Source organism: Trichoderma breve, chromosome 4 (assembly GCF_028502605.1).
Source record: "Trichoderma breve strain T069 chromosome 4, whole genome shotgun sequence".
Lineage (NCBI taxonomy): Eukaryota > Fungi > Ascomycota > Sordariomycetes > Hypocreales > Hypocreaceae > Trichoderma > Trichoderma breve.
The window spans coordinates 44,327-57,351 of record NC_079235.1 but is presented as its reverse complement, the minus strand read 5'-3'; the positions used below and the strand labels follow the sequence as shown (position 1 = coordinate 57,351).

General features: G+C 46.1%; 5 protein-coding genes across 5 annotated transcripts; 1 reads left to right on the top strand and 4 right to left on the bottom strand.

Moving 5' to 3' along the window:
• Positions 1-324: 324 nt before the first annotated feature.
• T069G_06305 (serine aminopeptidase, s33 domain-containing protein) lies at positions 325-1,308 on the top strand (the record flags this gene model as incomplete). The annotated part of the gene is made up of 2 exons (XM_056173515.1): positions 325-438; positions 526-1,308. The coding sequence occupies 2 exons, from the start codon at positions 325-327 to the stop codon at positions 1,306-1,308; spliced, it is 897 nt and encodes a 298-aa protein (XP_056027094.1).
• Positions 1,309-1,533: 225 nt separating this feature from the next.
• T069G_06304 (putative nucleotide-binding of sugar-metabolising enzyme domain-containing protein) lies at positions 1,534-3,041 on the bottom strand (the record flags this gene model as incomplete). Its single annotated transcript, XM_056173514.1, has 2 exons — positions 1,534-2,204; positions 2,264-3,041. The coding sequence occupies 2 exons, from the start codon at positions 3,039-3,041 to the stop codon at positions 1,534-1,536; spliced, it is 1,449 nt and encodes a 482-aa protein (XP_056027093.1).
• Positions 3,042-3,481: 440 nt separating this feature from the next.
• T069G_06303 (fungal specific transcription factor domain-containing protein) lies at positions 3,482-5,499 on the bottom strand (the record flags this gene model as incomplete). Its single annotated transcript, XM_056173513.1, has 2 exons — positions 3,482-4,926; positions 4,977-5,499. The coding sequence occupies 2 exons, from the start codon at positions 5,497-5,499 to the stop codon at positions 3,482-3,484; spliced, it is 1,968 nt and encodes a 655-aa protein (XP_056027092.1).
• An 885-nt stretch (positions 5,500-6,384) lies between these two features.
• On the bottom strand, positions 6,385-9,152 carry T069G_06302 (glycosyl hydrolases family 2 domain-containing protein; the record flags this gene model as incomplete). The annotated part of the gene is made up of 4 exons (XM_056173512.1): positions 6,385-6,861; positions 7,009-7,666; positions 7,736-8,562; positions 8,619-9,152. 4 exons carry the CDS (start codon positions 9,150-9,152, stop codon positions 6,385-6,387), a joined length of 2,496 nt encoding a protein of 831 aa, XP_056027091.1.
• A 1,440-nt stretch (positions 9,153-10,592) lies between these two features.
• On the bottom strand, positions 10,593-12,359 carry T069G_06301 (sugar transporter domain-containing protein; the record flags this gene model as incomplete). Its single annotated transcript, XM_056173511.1, has 4 exons — positions 10,593-10,706; positions 10,767-11,071; positions 11,141-12,239; positions 12,303-12,359. The coding sequence occupies 4 exons, from the start codon at positions 12,357-12,359 to the stop codon at positions 10,593-10,595; spliced, it is 1,575 nt and encodes a 524-aa protein (XP_056027090.1).
• Between the last annotated feature and the right edge of the window lie 666 nt (positions 12,360-13,025).

Here is a 13,025-nt window from a genome sequence, read left to right as displayed (position 1 = left end):
ACTCCATGGAGCAAACTTTTGAAACAAATCCGTCTTTGGCGACGGCAAGAGACCACGGCATTTATCTCAATACGCACTTCTCTGAATGCTGTGTACAGGTGGCATTCTATTGTTGCCTGTTAGAGTGGTTTCGGCTTCAAACCACGGCACTTAAACTATTTGGAGTGTAGCCATGTTAACATGACACTAGCATCTTGTATAATAGCTTGGTCAAAGTATATAATTGTAAACGCTACACTCTATACCTGTTTAGAATCTCACCTGCTGTCTTTAAGCCATCGCCATCTTTTGATCTACACTTTTAAACTGTCAACCGGTATCACAATGTCACTTAATCGCAGAGACGTAGCGTTTCCCACAGTCGACGGTATTACTCTCAAAGGATGGTTTTTCCCTGCTAGTGACAAGAATGGCCCATGCGTCATCATGACTCCCGGCGTATGTCTATCCTGGACGCAGTATAGCCTCCACTGCCCTAGTTTTATAGCCGATGCAATGCTACTGCTAACTTTGGTCCGTTTATAGCTTACGGCATTGAAGGAGCATTTTGTCGATAGGTTTGCTATGGCATTTCAAGAAGCCGGCATCCATGCACTACTATACGACCCTCGAGGATTTGGAGAGAGCCATGGGCAGAGATATGATTCTGACCCAGTTAAAGCACAGGATGATTATCTTGACGCTTTTAACTATGTGGCATCTCTTCGAGAAGTGGATCCTAACCGTGTCGCCTACTGGGGATCTAGTTACTCTGGAGGAGTGGCCGTGACTGCCGCAGCGATCGACCATCGCATTAAAGCAATAATTATTCAAGCGCCCTTTGTTTCGGGTGAACTGCAATTTGAAACACACATGAATTTCCTCGATGAGGTTCTTCAAGACCGCGCACGCGTATGTGCCGGAGAAGAGTGGCCACTTACTCACCTTGTTGCTTCAACTCTTGAAGAAGCAGAAGCAGGGACAGCAAAGGTCCTGCTTTCGGATGCAGTGGCATATCAATACTTCCAGGATAGTAATGCACAAGGCGGCAATTGGCAAAACAAAATTACCACCATGACTCTTCTGAGAATGCTTCGGTTTGAGCCTATACAATATATTCATCGTATAGCACCAACGCCGTTCTTGATGGTGCTAGGAGACAACGACGTCAGTGTTCTTACATCGCATCAGCTGCAGGCTTTTGCAAAGGCTCGCGAACCCAAGCAGCTCCATATTTTGAAGAACTGTGGCCATTTTGGCCCATACCGATTTGAGTCCTTTGAGGAAAATATTGCAATTCAGCTCGAGTTCTTGAAAAAGCATTTGTAGTTACAGCCAGGTAGTTCGAGATATAAGCACTGGAACTTTTTGTACCTCTATTTCTCATGTAATAGAACGGGCTGATATAATTGACTATAATTTGCAGAAATATTACCGACCCCCAAACAGACGAATATGTGATTTTATATGTTGGCTGCATAGCTTGGTGCGAGATATGTCGCAGGATGTGTTCTTCAAGAAGGTGCTACAATCAAGTTTCATAAACAGTACAAGCTAAAGCTCTCTAGCCCAATCAGCAACCAAATCTCTAAGTGTTGTATCCGAGCCAACGTTTCCCGGGAAAACGACAAAGGGTAGGTTAGGAAATTTGGAGCCAGGTTCATCACATTTCCATAGTGGTATTCCTGGAGCTGCTTGCCCCAGAATTTTGGCACGTCGTATACGCAACCCTTTTGTCGCAGCATCGGAGGAAGTTATCCCTCCCTTGGCAATAATATATCGCGGCCTTGTCTCTAATGCAGATAAGACTGCCACTAAAGCTTCGGCGATTATACCTCCGATATTTAAACTCGCATGACCGTCATCGCCAACAATTAATTTCCGGCTCGTCATTACCAGGGTGTCTTCTCCATTGGCTATGTGATGATTAACAGAACGAACAGCATGAAGAATGGCGTGTCGTGCACGCTCATTGTCCGCAAGCAATTGTTCCGCGTCCAAGGTTACAGTGGCAAGCAATGGCCCGCGTCCATCGATGAGGGATGTCAGCTGCCTGGTAGTGGTAGGTACATAGGATCCAGCGAAAATTAGCCCGCCAGTGCTGCTAGAAGAAGCATCTCTCGGGAATTGTTGAATACCGATTGGCGGAGTTGGCTGGATTCCTAGGCGCGTTGAGACGAATGACGCGGCTGTGCGGTAAGTGCACTTTCTTCCGACGGCCTTCGCTGGTAGATATTTAGCTTGGAAACGATGTTGCAGTGTGAATAGAGCTGGTGTAGCTTACCTCCAAGCAAACCCTGAACAAAGATCCCCATATCTGCGTCGGCCACTGCATTCACAATAACAACAGACCGGGGTGGCATACTAAGCAACTTTTGTGTCACGCCTGACACACCTGATAGTCGCAAATCTTGTAATGAGATTGAAAATATAGCACTTGTCGCTATCTGGCCTCCTGACTTTTCCAGCACGTAGTCTTTGAGGTTTGAATTCCGATAACCGAACGTGGCGTCACCCGCAAAGGGAGTCCTGGCTACGGGGATCAACTTGTCTGACTGTATATCCGTAATGTAATGGACGTCATCGATAGTCACACGATGCCCTTGAGAAAAAAAGGGGGCAAAAATCCAGAGATCAGCTTTGCCGATAATATCCTCCACCGCGTCGAGTTCGCTAGGGAAATGCCCTCGAAGAGTCGAGTCTCCACGCAGAACAATCTCAAAGGTTTTCTTCGCGATGTAAGCTGCTTGCTGAACTGATTTACAAATTTGACGAACGAGGGCGCAAGCTTCGCCGGATGGCAATGCGCGGGAGTTGGTCAAGATAAAAAAGCCTGAAGGGTGGGACTGAAATTCATCTACTAGAATATCCAAATCCCAAGTGGTGAGGACTTTAATGCCGTGACACGTTTGAGTACCTGTCGGATCATCATCGAGAATAACCAATGTTCCTAAATGCCGTCCTTGGACCTGGTAGTTAATTCTCTCGGCTAAATCTGTTTCTAGAACGGGGGGTGGGAGCCTCTCCAGGGTGTCCTGGTAGCTAAGAATTGGAAGGTCCATTGGAAGACAATCGTTGGTTAATGAATTGAGTATCTTTTGCTTAAATGAGCACATTTATTTGACAAGGGCATACAATTGGGCTGGAGTCTGGCTGATATAAAATCTTCCCCAATATATGTTCTTGAGATGTAGACTAGCGTGGCACATTAGGAGCCTCCTCTCGCTGACGGGCATTATCAACGACCAGATCTCCGTTTAGATATCATATCATTATACTTCACTCGAACTTATTCAGCATAGAGTATCACGGCAACATACCGAGAGTTTCTATTAGTGCGCCGGAATCTCGTATCTATCCTGGCAGACAAATTGAAACGAGTTAGCGCTATCCAATTTCTGAGCGGAACAATGCCGAAATTACCGTGGCTTCCACCAAGTGACAGCAATTGCTACTGCTACTTAATTATATTCAACTTAAAGCCCCATATATCCCGCTACAATTATCCGTCGTGATTTAAATCACAATTGCCTGCTATGACACTTGAGTCGACCTCCGCGAGGAAGTTTTGTATATCACCCAAGGTGTTAGATCCTAGCATCCGCTCAAGGCTTACCTCTTCCAGATCCAGATTATAAAAGACATTAAATTCTTCCAGGTCTTTCTGGTTACTCATCGGTCTAAACTGTTGATCCTGGGATACAAACATAGACCTATACGCTTCGTCCATACCTGCCGGTTGTACCTCTGGATTCGTTTCTTGGATCAAGTGGGATGATGGTGGGTCTTGATGGAACTGTTCTGTGCAGCTTGTAATCATGGTCGGTTTACAACTATTATCGGCCGCTAGGGCCTGTTCAATTACTTCGGCACTCTGAATAGTTGACATTGTGCTCCGGGAGCTGCGAAGGATTGCAATGTTAAAAGCCAAGCGTGCTTTGGCGGCTTCTGCTTCTGCTTCATTTCCTTCTTTTAGGTCCAAGAGATTAACTGTGGCTCCGACGAAGATTGTATATGTTTCTAAGTAGGTTAGAACTCGAAAGCCGAATCGGCGAATATGGAGTGTCGCAAGGTGATCGATCATTTGAGCAGCTTTTGTAGCTGCATCTTTTGCATTGATGTCCAGAGCACGGAATGGGCGACACAACAAGGCAATAGTAGCCTGATATACCATGTTGAACAGGAGGATATGTAAGGGGGGGCAAGATGTTATCCTTGTGCTTTCTTGCAAGTATATGTCAGTTGGAAGGGATTCAGCCCAGCTGGTAAGCTTTTTGATGGTATGTTCGAAATATCCATCCAGCAGTTCTTGATCCGTGTGAACGCGCGCGTACAAAGTATCGAGAATCTCATTCATCATTACAGATAGATGACAATAAGCCGAAAATCTTGTTGCAGTATTCGACTTTTGAGCCAGACTTATGTTGGGGGGGAGAGGAGTTGGTAAAAGAGGACACCAGGGATCATTATCCATTTCTTCACCATCGGGCCAAGCATCTGGAGTCGGTACCTCTTGCCTTTCATGAATCATCGGTGGGCGTCCCAGGCACATGCTGATAGCTTTATCCCATGTGTAGCAACTCCAGAAGATTTGTTGCCGTAATGCCAAAACATCTGCGGTGAGTTGGCCTCCGAGGCGATGATTCAGCAAGTGAGGGTGAATATGGATGCCAAGATCGCGCATCATTCGAAATGCCATTCCAGAATATATCCAACCTTGAGAAGTTCGACCGTATGTACATTCTCTAGCTGATAGGATCAGCAGGCCCTGTAGTGTTGGGATTGAAGATCCTCTCTCTAGTTCTTCGGGTAGGCATTCTAGTGCCTTCTTGGCAAAAAAAGTACTTGATTCTGGAGCATTAGGCCTGTCCGAAAACCGAGCTGCCTGAGATAATGTGCAGTTTAGAAGGAATACTGTCACAAATGGTCCAGAAATGCTTAAATCTCCTATGTATTGTCAGTAATCTGATAATTGGTATCTTTTGCGGTTCACTAACTCATGAAGATCTTTCGGCATAGAACGAGATGGAAATGGTGTGGCCAACACCAATACACATCTAGTAGCTCGTCCACTAAGGGTTCTGGAATTTCTGGTGACAGGGCAGATCGCAAGTCATCTCGCGGGCGAGTCGCTGGTGCGCATGCCGCATTTGGCATACCACGAATGGTCAGAGAGCTGTACAAGATGTCCGTTTCCCTGCTCACAGAGAGCCGACTGGGGATTCGTACGCCCTTCTCTCGTTGCACGTGGTAGTGGCTTGTTGGTCCGAAGAAATCTATCTGCCCATTCTTCGTAACGGTGGTTTCGTCCAATAAATTTGCTAAATCATCATCTGCCGAAGTGCAGACTTCTGTATTCCGTTCAACCACAGGCAGAGCATTGTGGCCTGAAACGTTTGTATTTTCATGACTCGTTATATCACTGTTAAAATGCTCTTCCAGTAATTTGGAGCGCTCGAGGTCGGTGGCATTTCTCAGTCTCTGTAATGTCTTTTCAAGAGCCTCCAGTCGCTCTTGCATCGCCACAGCATATGTTATTGACGGAGCCCTTGAGAAGAGCTGTAAGTTTTGGCCGTAACTATCTCAATTGGGTATAATCTTAACTTGTTGTAAAGACATATGTCTTTGTTCTCCAGGCATCGATCGCAGCTTGGTTGATTCCCATCACATCTAGCCTTGCGGCGCCTACAATTACCACACGCGAACCCATATTTCCGAGCTTGGCGATTTCGTCTGGCGTGTATTAAAGTCTTCCGATTTGCGGGCATAGTAGTATCTGAGCAGGATCGAGGCGTCATGATGTCTTGGGTTCAAAGTTTGATAGATGGATATGCTACTGTTAGTCTGTTAAGCATATTCTTTGACATGCGGAAGATGGACGGAACCACATTTGACTCAAATGATAGGAATAATTGAGTATATGCAGTAGCTGTAATAACATATTAGTGCTGCTCATTCCAAATTCGTTTTAATACCTTTACTCCAGTGTTGCAAGAAGGGTGGAGAAAGTAGCTAGCTATGTGGTAACGACCCGCCCGGCTACGAGGAACGGGTAATACCACTGAGCACATAGCCATAACTTCTTAGCATTTTTATTTTGTTCCGCTAGCTCCGAGCCACTTAAGACCGAGAGGAAGCGAAGTAAAACCCCGGGGCTAGGTCCTAACGATTTATATTATTACTGTTACGATTCGTACCCCATACGCAGCTGCTTTCATTCCAATAACTACTTTAATTGCAACTATTGATTGAATATTCTTGTCCAATTAGTGCCATAGGAATAAAGAGACATAGTATCGCAATTACAATCAGCCAGTGCCCTACCACGAAAGAGGGCGGTTTACTCCACTAAGAACATGAACCATAACATTTGTACTTAATATTAGGAAATGACCTATCAGTTTATTAAATCTCCCAATCATATAGAAACCTTCCTGAAATCTTCTTTCCCTTCAGGCCTTTAACTCGACAACTTATCTCCTGCCCTGGCAACAGATCTACCATATTATCCTCCCAAAGTGGTTCAAGCTCATCGTCCCTCTCCGTGCCATCATCAATTGCCTCTAACCAAACACCCTTCAGTGGTTGATTCGAAACTATAGTGACCTTGTTCTCCCAGGCCAGTCCTTGTTCGTCCTCGACTCGGATAGTGAGCTTTGTATCGTGCGGCCAAACCAAATAACGGAATGGCTCAGGCCAGTTTATCTCACGAGCAAGAACCTCACCAGATTCTATATCGACAAGGCTTGCCTCTACAAGAACAAGCGAGTCCTCTGTCCAAGATGCCTGAGCTCCCAGATGCCCAAGCTCTGTGTTATAGCCCGCCCTGAGGGTGACCACCCGGCTCGCGTCCAAGGGTTCAAGTTGAGTCCAAGTGCTCGTCTTTAGGTCGTAAGCCTGTAGAATTAAAACACAAACCACGTGTTGGGTCAATGTATTGTGTGCAAAAATCTCGAATGAGGGAATGTAAGAATCTTGGTGCTCATCTGGATCTGGGCAACGAGTCTTAGGTGTACGCTCAATACCAACCGAAATGGGTGCGAAATAACGGCGAATGGAGTAGAAAGCTGGCTTTGGTCGCAAAAAATAGTCGACGAAGGCCCAGGATGTGACCGGATAGATGTCGTTAAACTGCCAAATCAGTGCTCCAGCACATCGTTCATCACCGGGTCCGTTGAACATGCGCTTCCAGTCTCTTAGAGCATATGAGTAGGCTTCTGATTGCATCAATTGAGACGAGTAGCCAAAATTCTTCAGTGAAGCTATATCAAAACGGAAGTTCTCGGCTAGATATCGCGCAATACGCATGTGTGCGCCCGTGGACTTATTATGGCAGTCTACGACTCGAGACTGTGGGAACTGCTCGCTCTTGGGTGTCCCTCGGAGGAAGTAATTTACCGTTCGATTCACGGGGAAGCCATGCATGCCAAATTCAGAGATAAACCGTCCGCTGAGATCTTTGTAATCCTGATAAGAGCGTTGGTCCAAATGCCAGACAGCCCATTGATGAACATCGCCGATGGTGGTATCATTTGCGGTAGCACCACCATATGGAGAGTTGGCCCAATATTGTGTCTCCGGCGCTAGCTTTGCGGCAATATTGGGGAGGATATCTAGATATATCTTGCGATGAGAGAAAGGCTTGCCGTCCCATGGCCCAGTGACGTTATCTCGATCGTATTCATAGCTAAGTTGTATATTAGCAGGGTTGCTCTGTGTGGCACAACGGGATATCAACCATGCATCCGCGACCTACCCAAAATGGTCAAAAAGTATAAAGTCTTCATTTCCACCACTTAGTAACGCAAGAGACGCCCTGCCACGCATTCTGAGAGTCTGGGCCTCGGCCTCTTTTCTGATGCTGTCGAGAAATTCTTCATGAATAGGGTATATTCCGCAGGCTAGGGCATAATCGTGCCAAACCAGAATGCCCATTTCGTCGCAAGCGTCAAAGAAGTCGTCGGATTCATAAATCCCGCCACCCCACACGCGGATCATGTTTAGATTACCGAACTTGGCAAGCTTCATCCATTCGAAATAACGCTGTCGAGATATAGTAGGAAGCATGGTGTCTGTGGGGATCCAGTTTCCGCCTTGAGCGAAAATATCACGGCCATTAATCCTAAACATGAAGGTAGTTCCAGGAGCATCATCGAGAGGTTTCTGTACTACCTCGATGTTTCTTATTCCAAAACGACGACTTGTTGCATCTAGAACGTTAGATAGAGAGTTCCTCAAGATCAGCTTGGCCGTGTATAGATGCTGATCGCCCAATCCATTCGACCACCACAGCTTTGGAGATCTCACAGAAAACTCTAGAGATACCTTATCGGAATCACCTAGAACAATCTGTGATTGATATAACTCATCTCCGAGAGCATCACGAATGCTGATGTCCAGACTAGCGGCGCTACTTGCTTGAGCAACTTCAATGTTAAGTAAGACTTGGGCAGACGAGTGATCCTCAGCCAATTTCGGCACGATGTAGACATCTTTGATGCGCGAGCAATATGATTCAAGGTAGACCGGGAGATATGGCCCTGCAGTTAGGCAAACTGGGCCCCAATCCCAACCCCAGTGACACTAAGATCGTTTTCAGCCGTGCGAAAACTGTACTCTTTTCATGGGAAACATCATACCTGTGCCTTTCGCACCGCCATTCTTCTGGGATTTTTCATTACCTTGGGCAAATTGTCCGGTACTTCGTACTTCTTGAGCAGCGCCGTCCCCACCTTCATTGGGCTCTCAAACAGAATGGCCAGCTCGTTTCGTGCACCAACCGAATGAAGGGCAGCCTTGATAGGAACGCGGGCTGGGATAAACATGTTATCGCTCTTATAGATCTGAGCTCCATTAAGATAAACGGTGGCAAAGGTATCGAGACCCTCCATGATCAGATCGACCTCGTCATTACCAGTTGCTTCTGGAGGCGTATTAAAGAAGCATTGATACTCCCAATCAACTTCGCCAACCCAAAGGGTCAGATACTCGTTCTCTGCAATCTTTAGATCTGGGATCAATTTCTTCGCTGTGAGCTCGGTCTGGATAACAGATGGGAAAGTTGTCACTGCACTCCATTCCCTTAAAGCAGGCATATTTTCGGCATCTTTGTTTCCGTTTGAATTGGCCAGCCTCCAGTGCCAGGCGGTCAGAGGTAACTTGGCTTTCGGCATATTTGGTAGTAAGGGTCGTCAGATTTCGAGTATAGTGCAGCTTATGGAGACACGACATGATGGAAATCGGAGGGACAGCACACTCTATATACTTGATTCGTGTATTGTCTAAGCGGTCTGTACAATATACTGAAGAGGGTTGAGCTGAAGCTAGTGATCTCGGTGGACTTGGCTTTGTTCTGAAGTGTGTAAAGGCACCGTGAACACGATTCGGATCCGTTTGGGTAACATTGCGAGTGGATCCACAAACTGGACGTCAAGTAGCCAGCTCGGTTTTCCCACATTTAGCGGTACCTGGGATGGAAGAGGGTAGCATTTCTGTTTCTGGACCATGTTATAGCCTTCATCGGACTACTCAAGCCACGGAACTCGAGATTTAGAAATTCATGGAGTTTGGTGTGTAATTGACCGTTACCTTCGGCCCGAAATACTCATACTGTGGATAGAGCGGTCAACAGCAATTCGTGCCGCCATCGGGTTGAATGCTCATGGGAAGTCCCCGGCCTGTGGCTCCACTCCCGGAGTATCGGTTCGGAAGGATGAACTGAACCGAAACAACTTGGTGGTATTACTGCAAAATTCAGCTAGCGTAGCACTGCCATCGTATAATGAATTCTACGATTGGCAAGCAAGGAGGGACCTGTCATTCCTGTGGCTAACAATGGAAATTGAGAGGCGTATCGAGGACGCGGCAGTGCCTGACTCCAGTTTCATAGTTATATGACTAGATCACAGCATCCGAACCGAACCGACATCCATTGGCGGAATAGATCAAACTGTAGCTGAACTATGTCCTCTTTTCCGCTTAATGTGCCGGAATGGGGAGACTTGGCGCGTCAAAGTTGACGCCTGAGACGCTTTAGCGTATGAGCAATTTGAACTAAATTGCTAAGACAGGCCAGTCTGTGCAACCCCGCTATTTCGAAGGTTATTTTAGAAGGGTTGTCAAAGTGATCCTGTTTACTTAGAAGTAAGCTAGAAGGTTGCCTACCTCTCTCCCTCAACCCAATGAGTATTATCCCTCAAGTTTTCCCCACACATCTTGTTACCTTTACATAATTCATTATGCTTAGCCAGGAGTAGCAATGAGGAACACAATCTGACCTCGGACGCATTTCGCATCATACCTGGAGGAGACAGAATAAGGCTTTACAATTCGTCCGTGACAAGCAAATTTGCGCTTAGGTTAACAAGGGAACTCACAACTAGAAATAAGAGTAAAACCTAGAACAAAGAAAGAAGGAAGATGAGAAAAAGAAACTATAATCAAGAAATCGAACGGAAGCCTAAAGTAACATTGTAGTTATGAAGCGTTTGACATGTTTTATGGCTAGAAAAGACGATTATATACGGTTTAATGAGCGATAATCTATTGCTCTAGGTAACAAGTCTACCACTAGGTTTGCAACATGTGATTGTTGCTCAAGCTTGTACTTATACTTATGCATCGCTACCTGCAATAAAATGGTCTTCATTATTAACCATTACAGCCCTATTGGCAAGAGAGACCTTAACAGGGTTTGCTGCTTCAAAGACTTCATCTAACTCCTCAAGCTGGAAAGGCCAAGTTAGTTGAATCATGAATATTTAAATCTCGAAGCAAATCTTACTTACAGTTCGGTTTTTGGTCTCAGGAATGAAGAAATAGATAGTGGCCGCTTGCACCATGTTCCAGACCGCAAAAATGATGTACGTCTTCCAGGTAATGTTGCGTATTGCAACGGGCCAAGCAAACTGGTTGAGAAGCATGGCGGCGCTGATAACTAGAGTGGAGAGTGCTGACCCCTTTGCTCGCATTTCATAAGAGAGCACCTCCATGGGATAAAGGCTTTGGAGAGGCGTGATCCCGATGGAGAAGATCGAGCCAAAAATAAAGATCAGACCGAGCGAAGCCTTGGATGCAGCAACGTTAGTACCAACTGAAGGAGAGCCATCTGGATTAAGTCCTCCACCAGATTTAGCAAACTCAGAAGAAGCAATCGCCATGCCCGCCCAAGTTATACTACAGCCAATGAAGGCAAACATAAGTAGAGGCCGACGACCAACTCGCTCGACATAACATGCTCCGAGAATTGCGAATGCCCACTGCTGGCAATTATTAATCAGGGTAATGTTTGCTTGTTGAATTGGATCGCTGTAACCGGCCGTCTCCAGGACAGCGCCCAGAAAGTAAGAAAGCACGGAATTACCAGCCCATTGAGCAGCGACTGAAACCCAGAGATTGCAACACAGCCGATATACAGAGGCTCGAGTATGAAACAGGGCACGGTAGTCCCACCACCTCTTGTCACTGCCATCCAAGTTAAGAAATTCCTCGTACTCTTGAAGCTGGAGCTTGACCCAAGGTGACTCAGAGTTTCCCCTTCCATGATACTTGGCGAGAACGGCGACTGCTTTTTCTCCCTTATTATGAACGTAGAGCCATCGAGGAGATTCGGGAATCCAAGGAGACAAAACGATGATAATTCCAGCGAAGAGACATTGAAGCCAGGTAATAAGACGCCACGAAGCATTTCCACCGATGTTAAGACCACCACGCGCGGCACCAGCAGCGATAATAGCCCCAGAGAAGTATAGAGTGTTGTATAAAGCACCCATTACTGAGCGATAAGCTGGGTGATTGATCTCGAGTACGTATATTGGTCCACTGGCACCATTCATGATGGCGCCAAACCCGATGAAAAAGCGGCCACCCATGAACTGACAAGCGCTGGTGGATGTACCTTGGATGATTGTGCCTATGATGATGGAGAGTGCTCCGAGAAAGAGGCCACTTCGACGTCCGAAATAGTCCATCGTTGGGCCGATAAATGGCATGGCAGCAACGCCACCAACTTGCATCATGGAAGCCACAATACCAGCCCAGATACCTGAGCTCTCAACATTGTAGGTCTCTCTGAACCACGGGTTTTGAAGGAGATTGTTGATCAGGGAGGCATCGTAGCCAGAGGCCGTGGAGCAGCAGAAGCCGACTAGTGAGACTCCAATGGTCATCATCTGGCCCCTTTCAAAGATACGAGGCGGTTCCTGTGCCATGGCCTGGTCGAATGCATTGGTTATTCCAATGACCTGAGGTATAGCCTCGTTCTAATTCTGTTAGCGATTGAGAAGGGTTGGCTATGGGGTATCATCGAAATGATAGTGTCTTACTTCATCCGTTTTCTCATGGTGAACAGCATTGATGGGTTCATTATTTTTTCCTGCCATGATGAAGAAGGTCCTGCGGATGGCCAAATATGTCGTCTCAACGTTAGTCACAACGTAGTAATATATATATTAGCATCAGCTTTTCACATACGATATGCTCCAATCCTGAGAAAGCAAGATAAACGGTTCTATGATGTGGAGTTCTTCCATGCTCAGTGGCTTGGAATATTGCTTCAACAAACGGTCGGGGTAGTTCTAGACAACCCCATGGGGTATCCATGCCTCACCAAGCCCATTCTCTTTTCCCATGAAGCATACAGTCTAGAACATGGAGATTGACGTTTCTTGGTACATACAGTACTTGTATCTCATCAGATTCTAATTGTTCAGCCTATTTTAGTAGTTCCCAGTGGAGGGATGGTTAACCGCTTTAGAATTCAAGTAGAAAACTATTCTCATTAGCTTGAAGGGGTAAAATTTAGATTACTTGTGTTTATAGGTGTTGTGTCTCGTCGCACGGTGTAAACGCGGAGTCATTCACCTATAAATACTCTTTCTATTTCAGTACTAGATGATTCAATAGCGCCATGTATCTATTAGACTGAATTCTAGCGTCGAAGTGTCGGTTCGGAACCCACTCCAGCATCCGATAAGTCCTGACATTTTCCCTTGGCAGCGAAGCGTACAGTAAACACCTGATAAAGCGGATTTACTCTTCGCCTAATC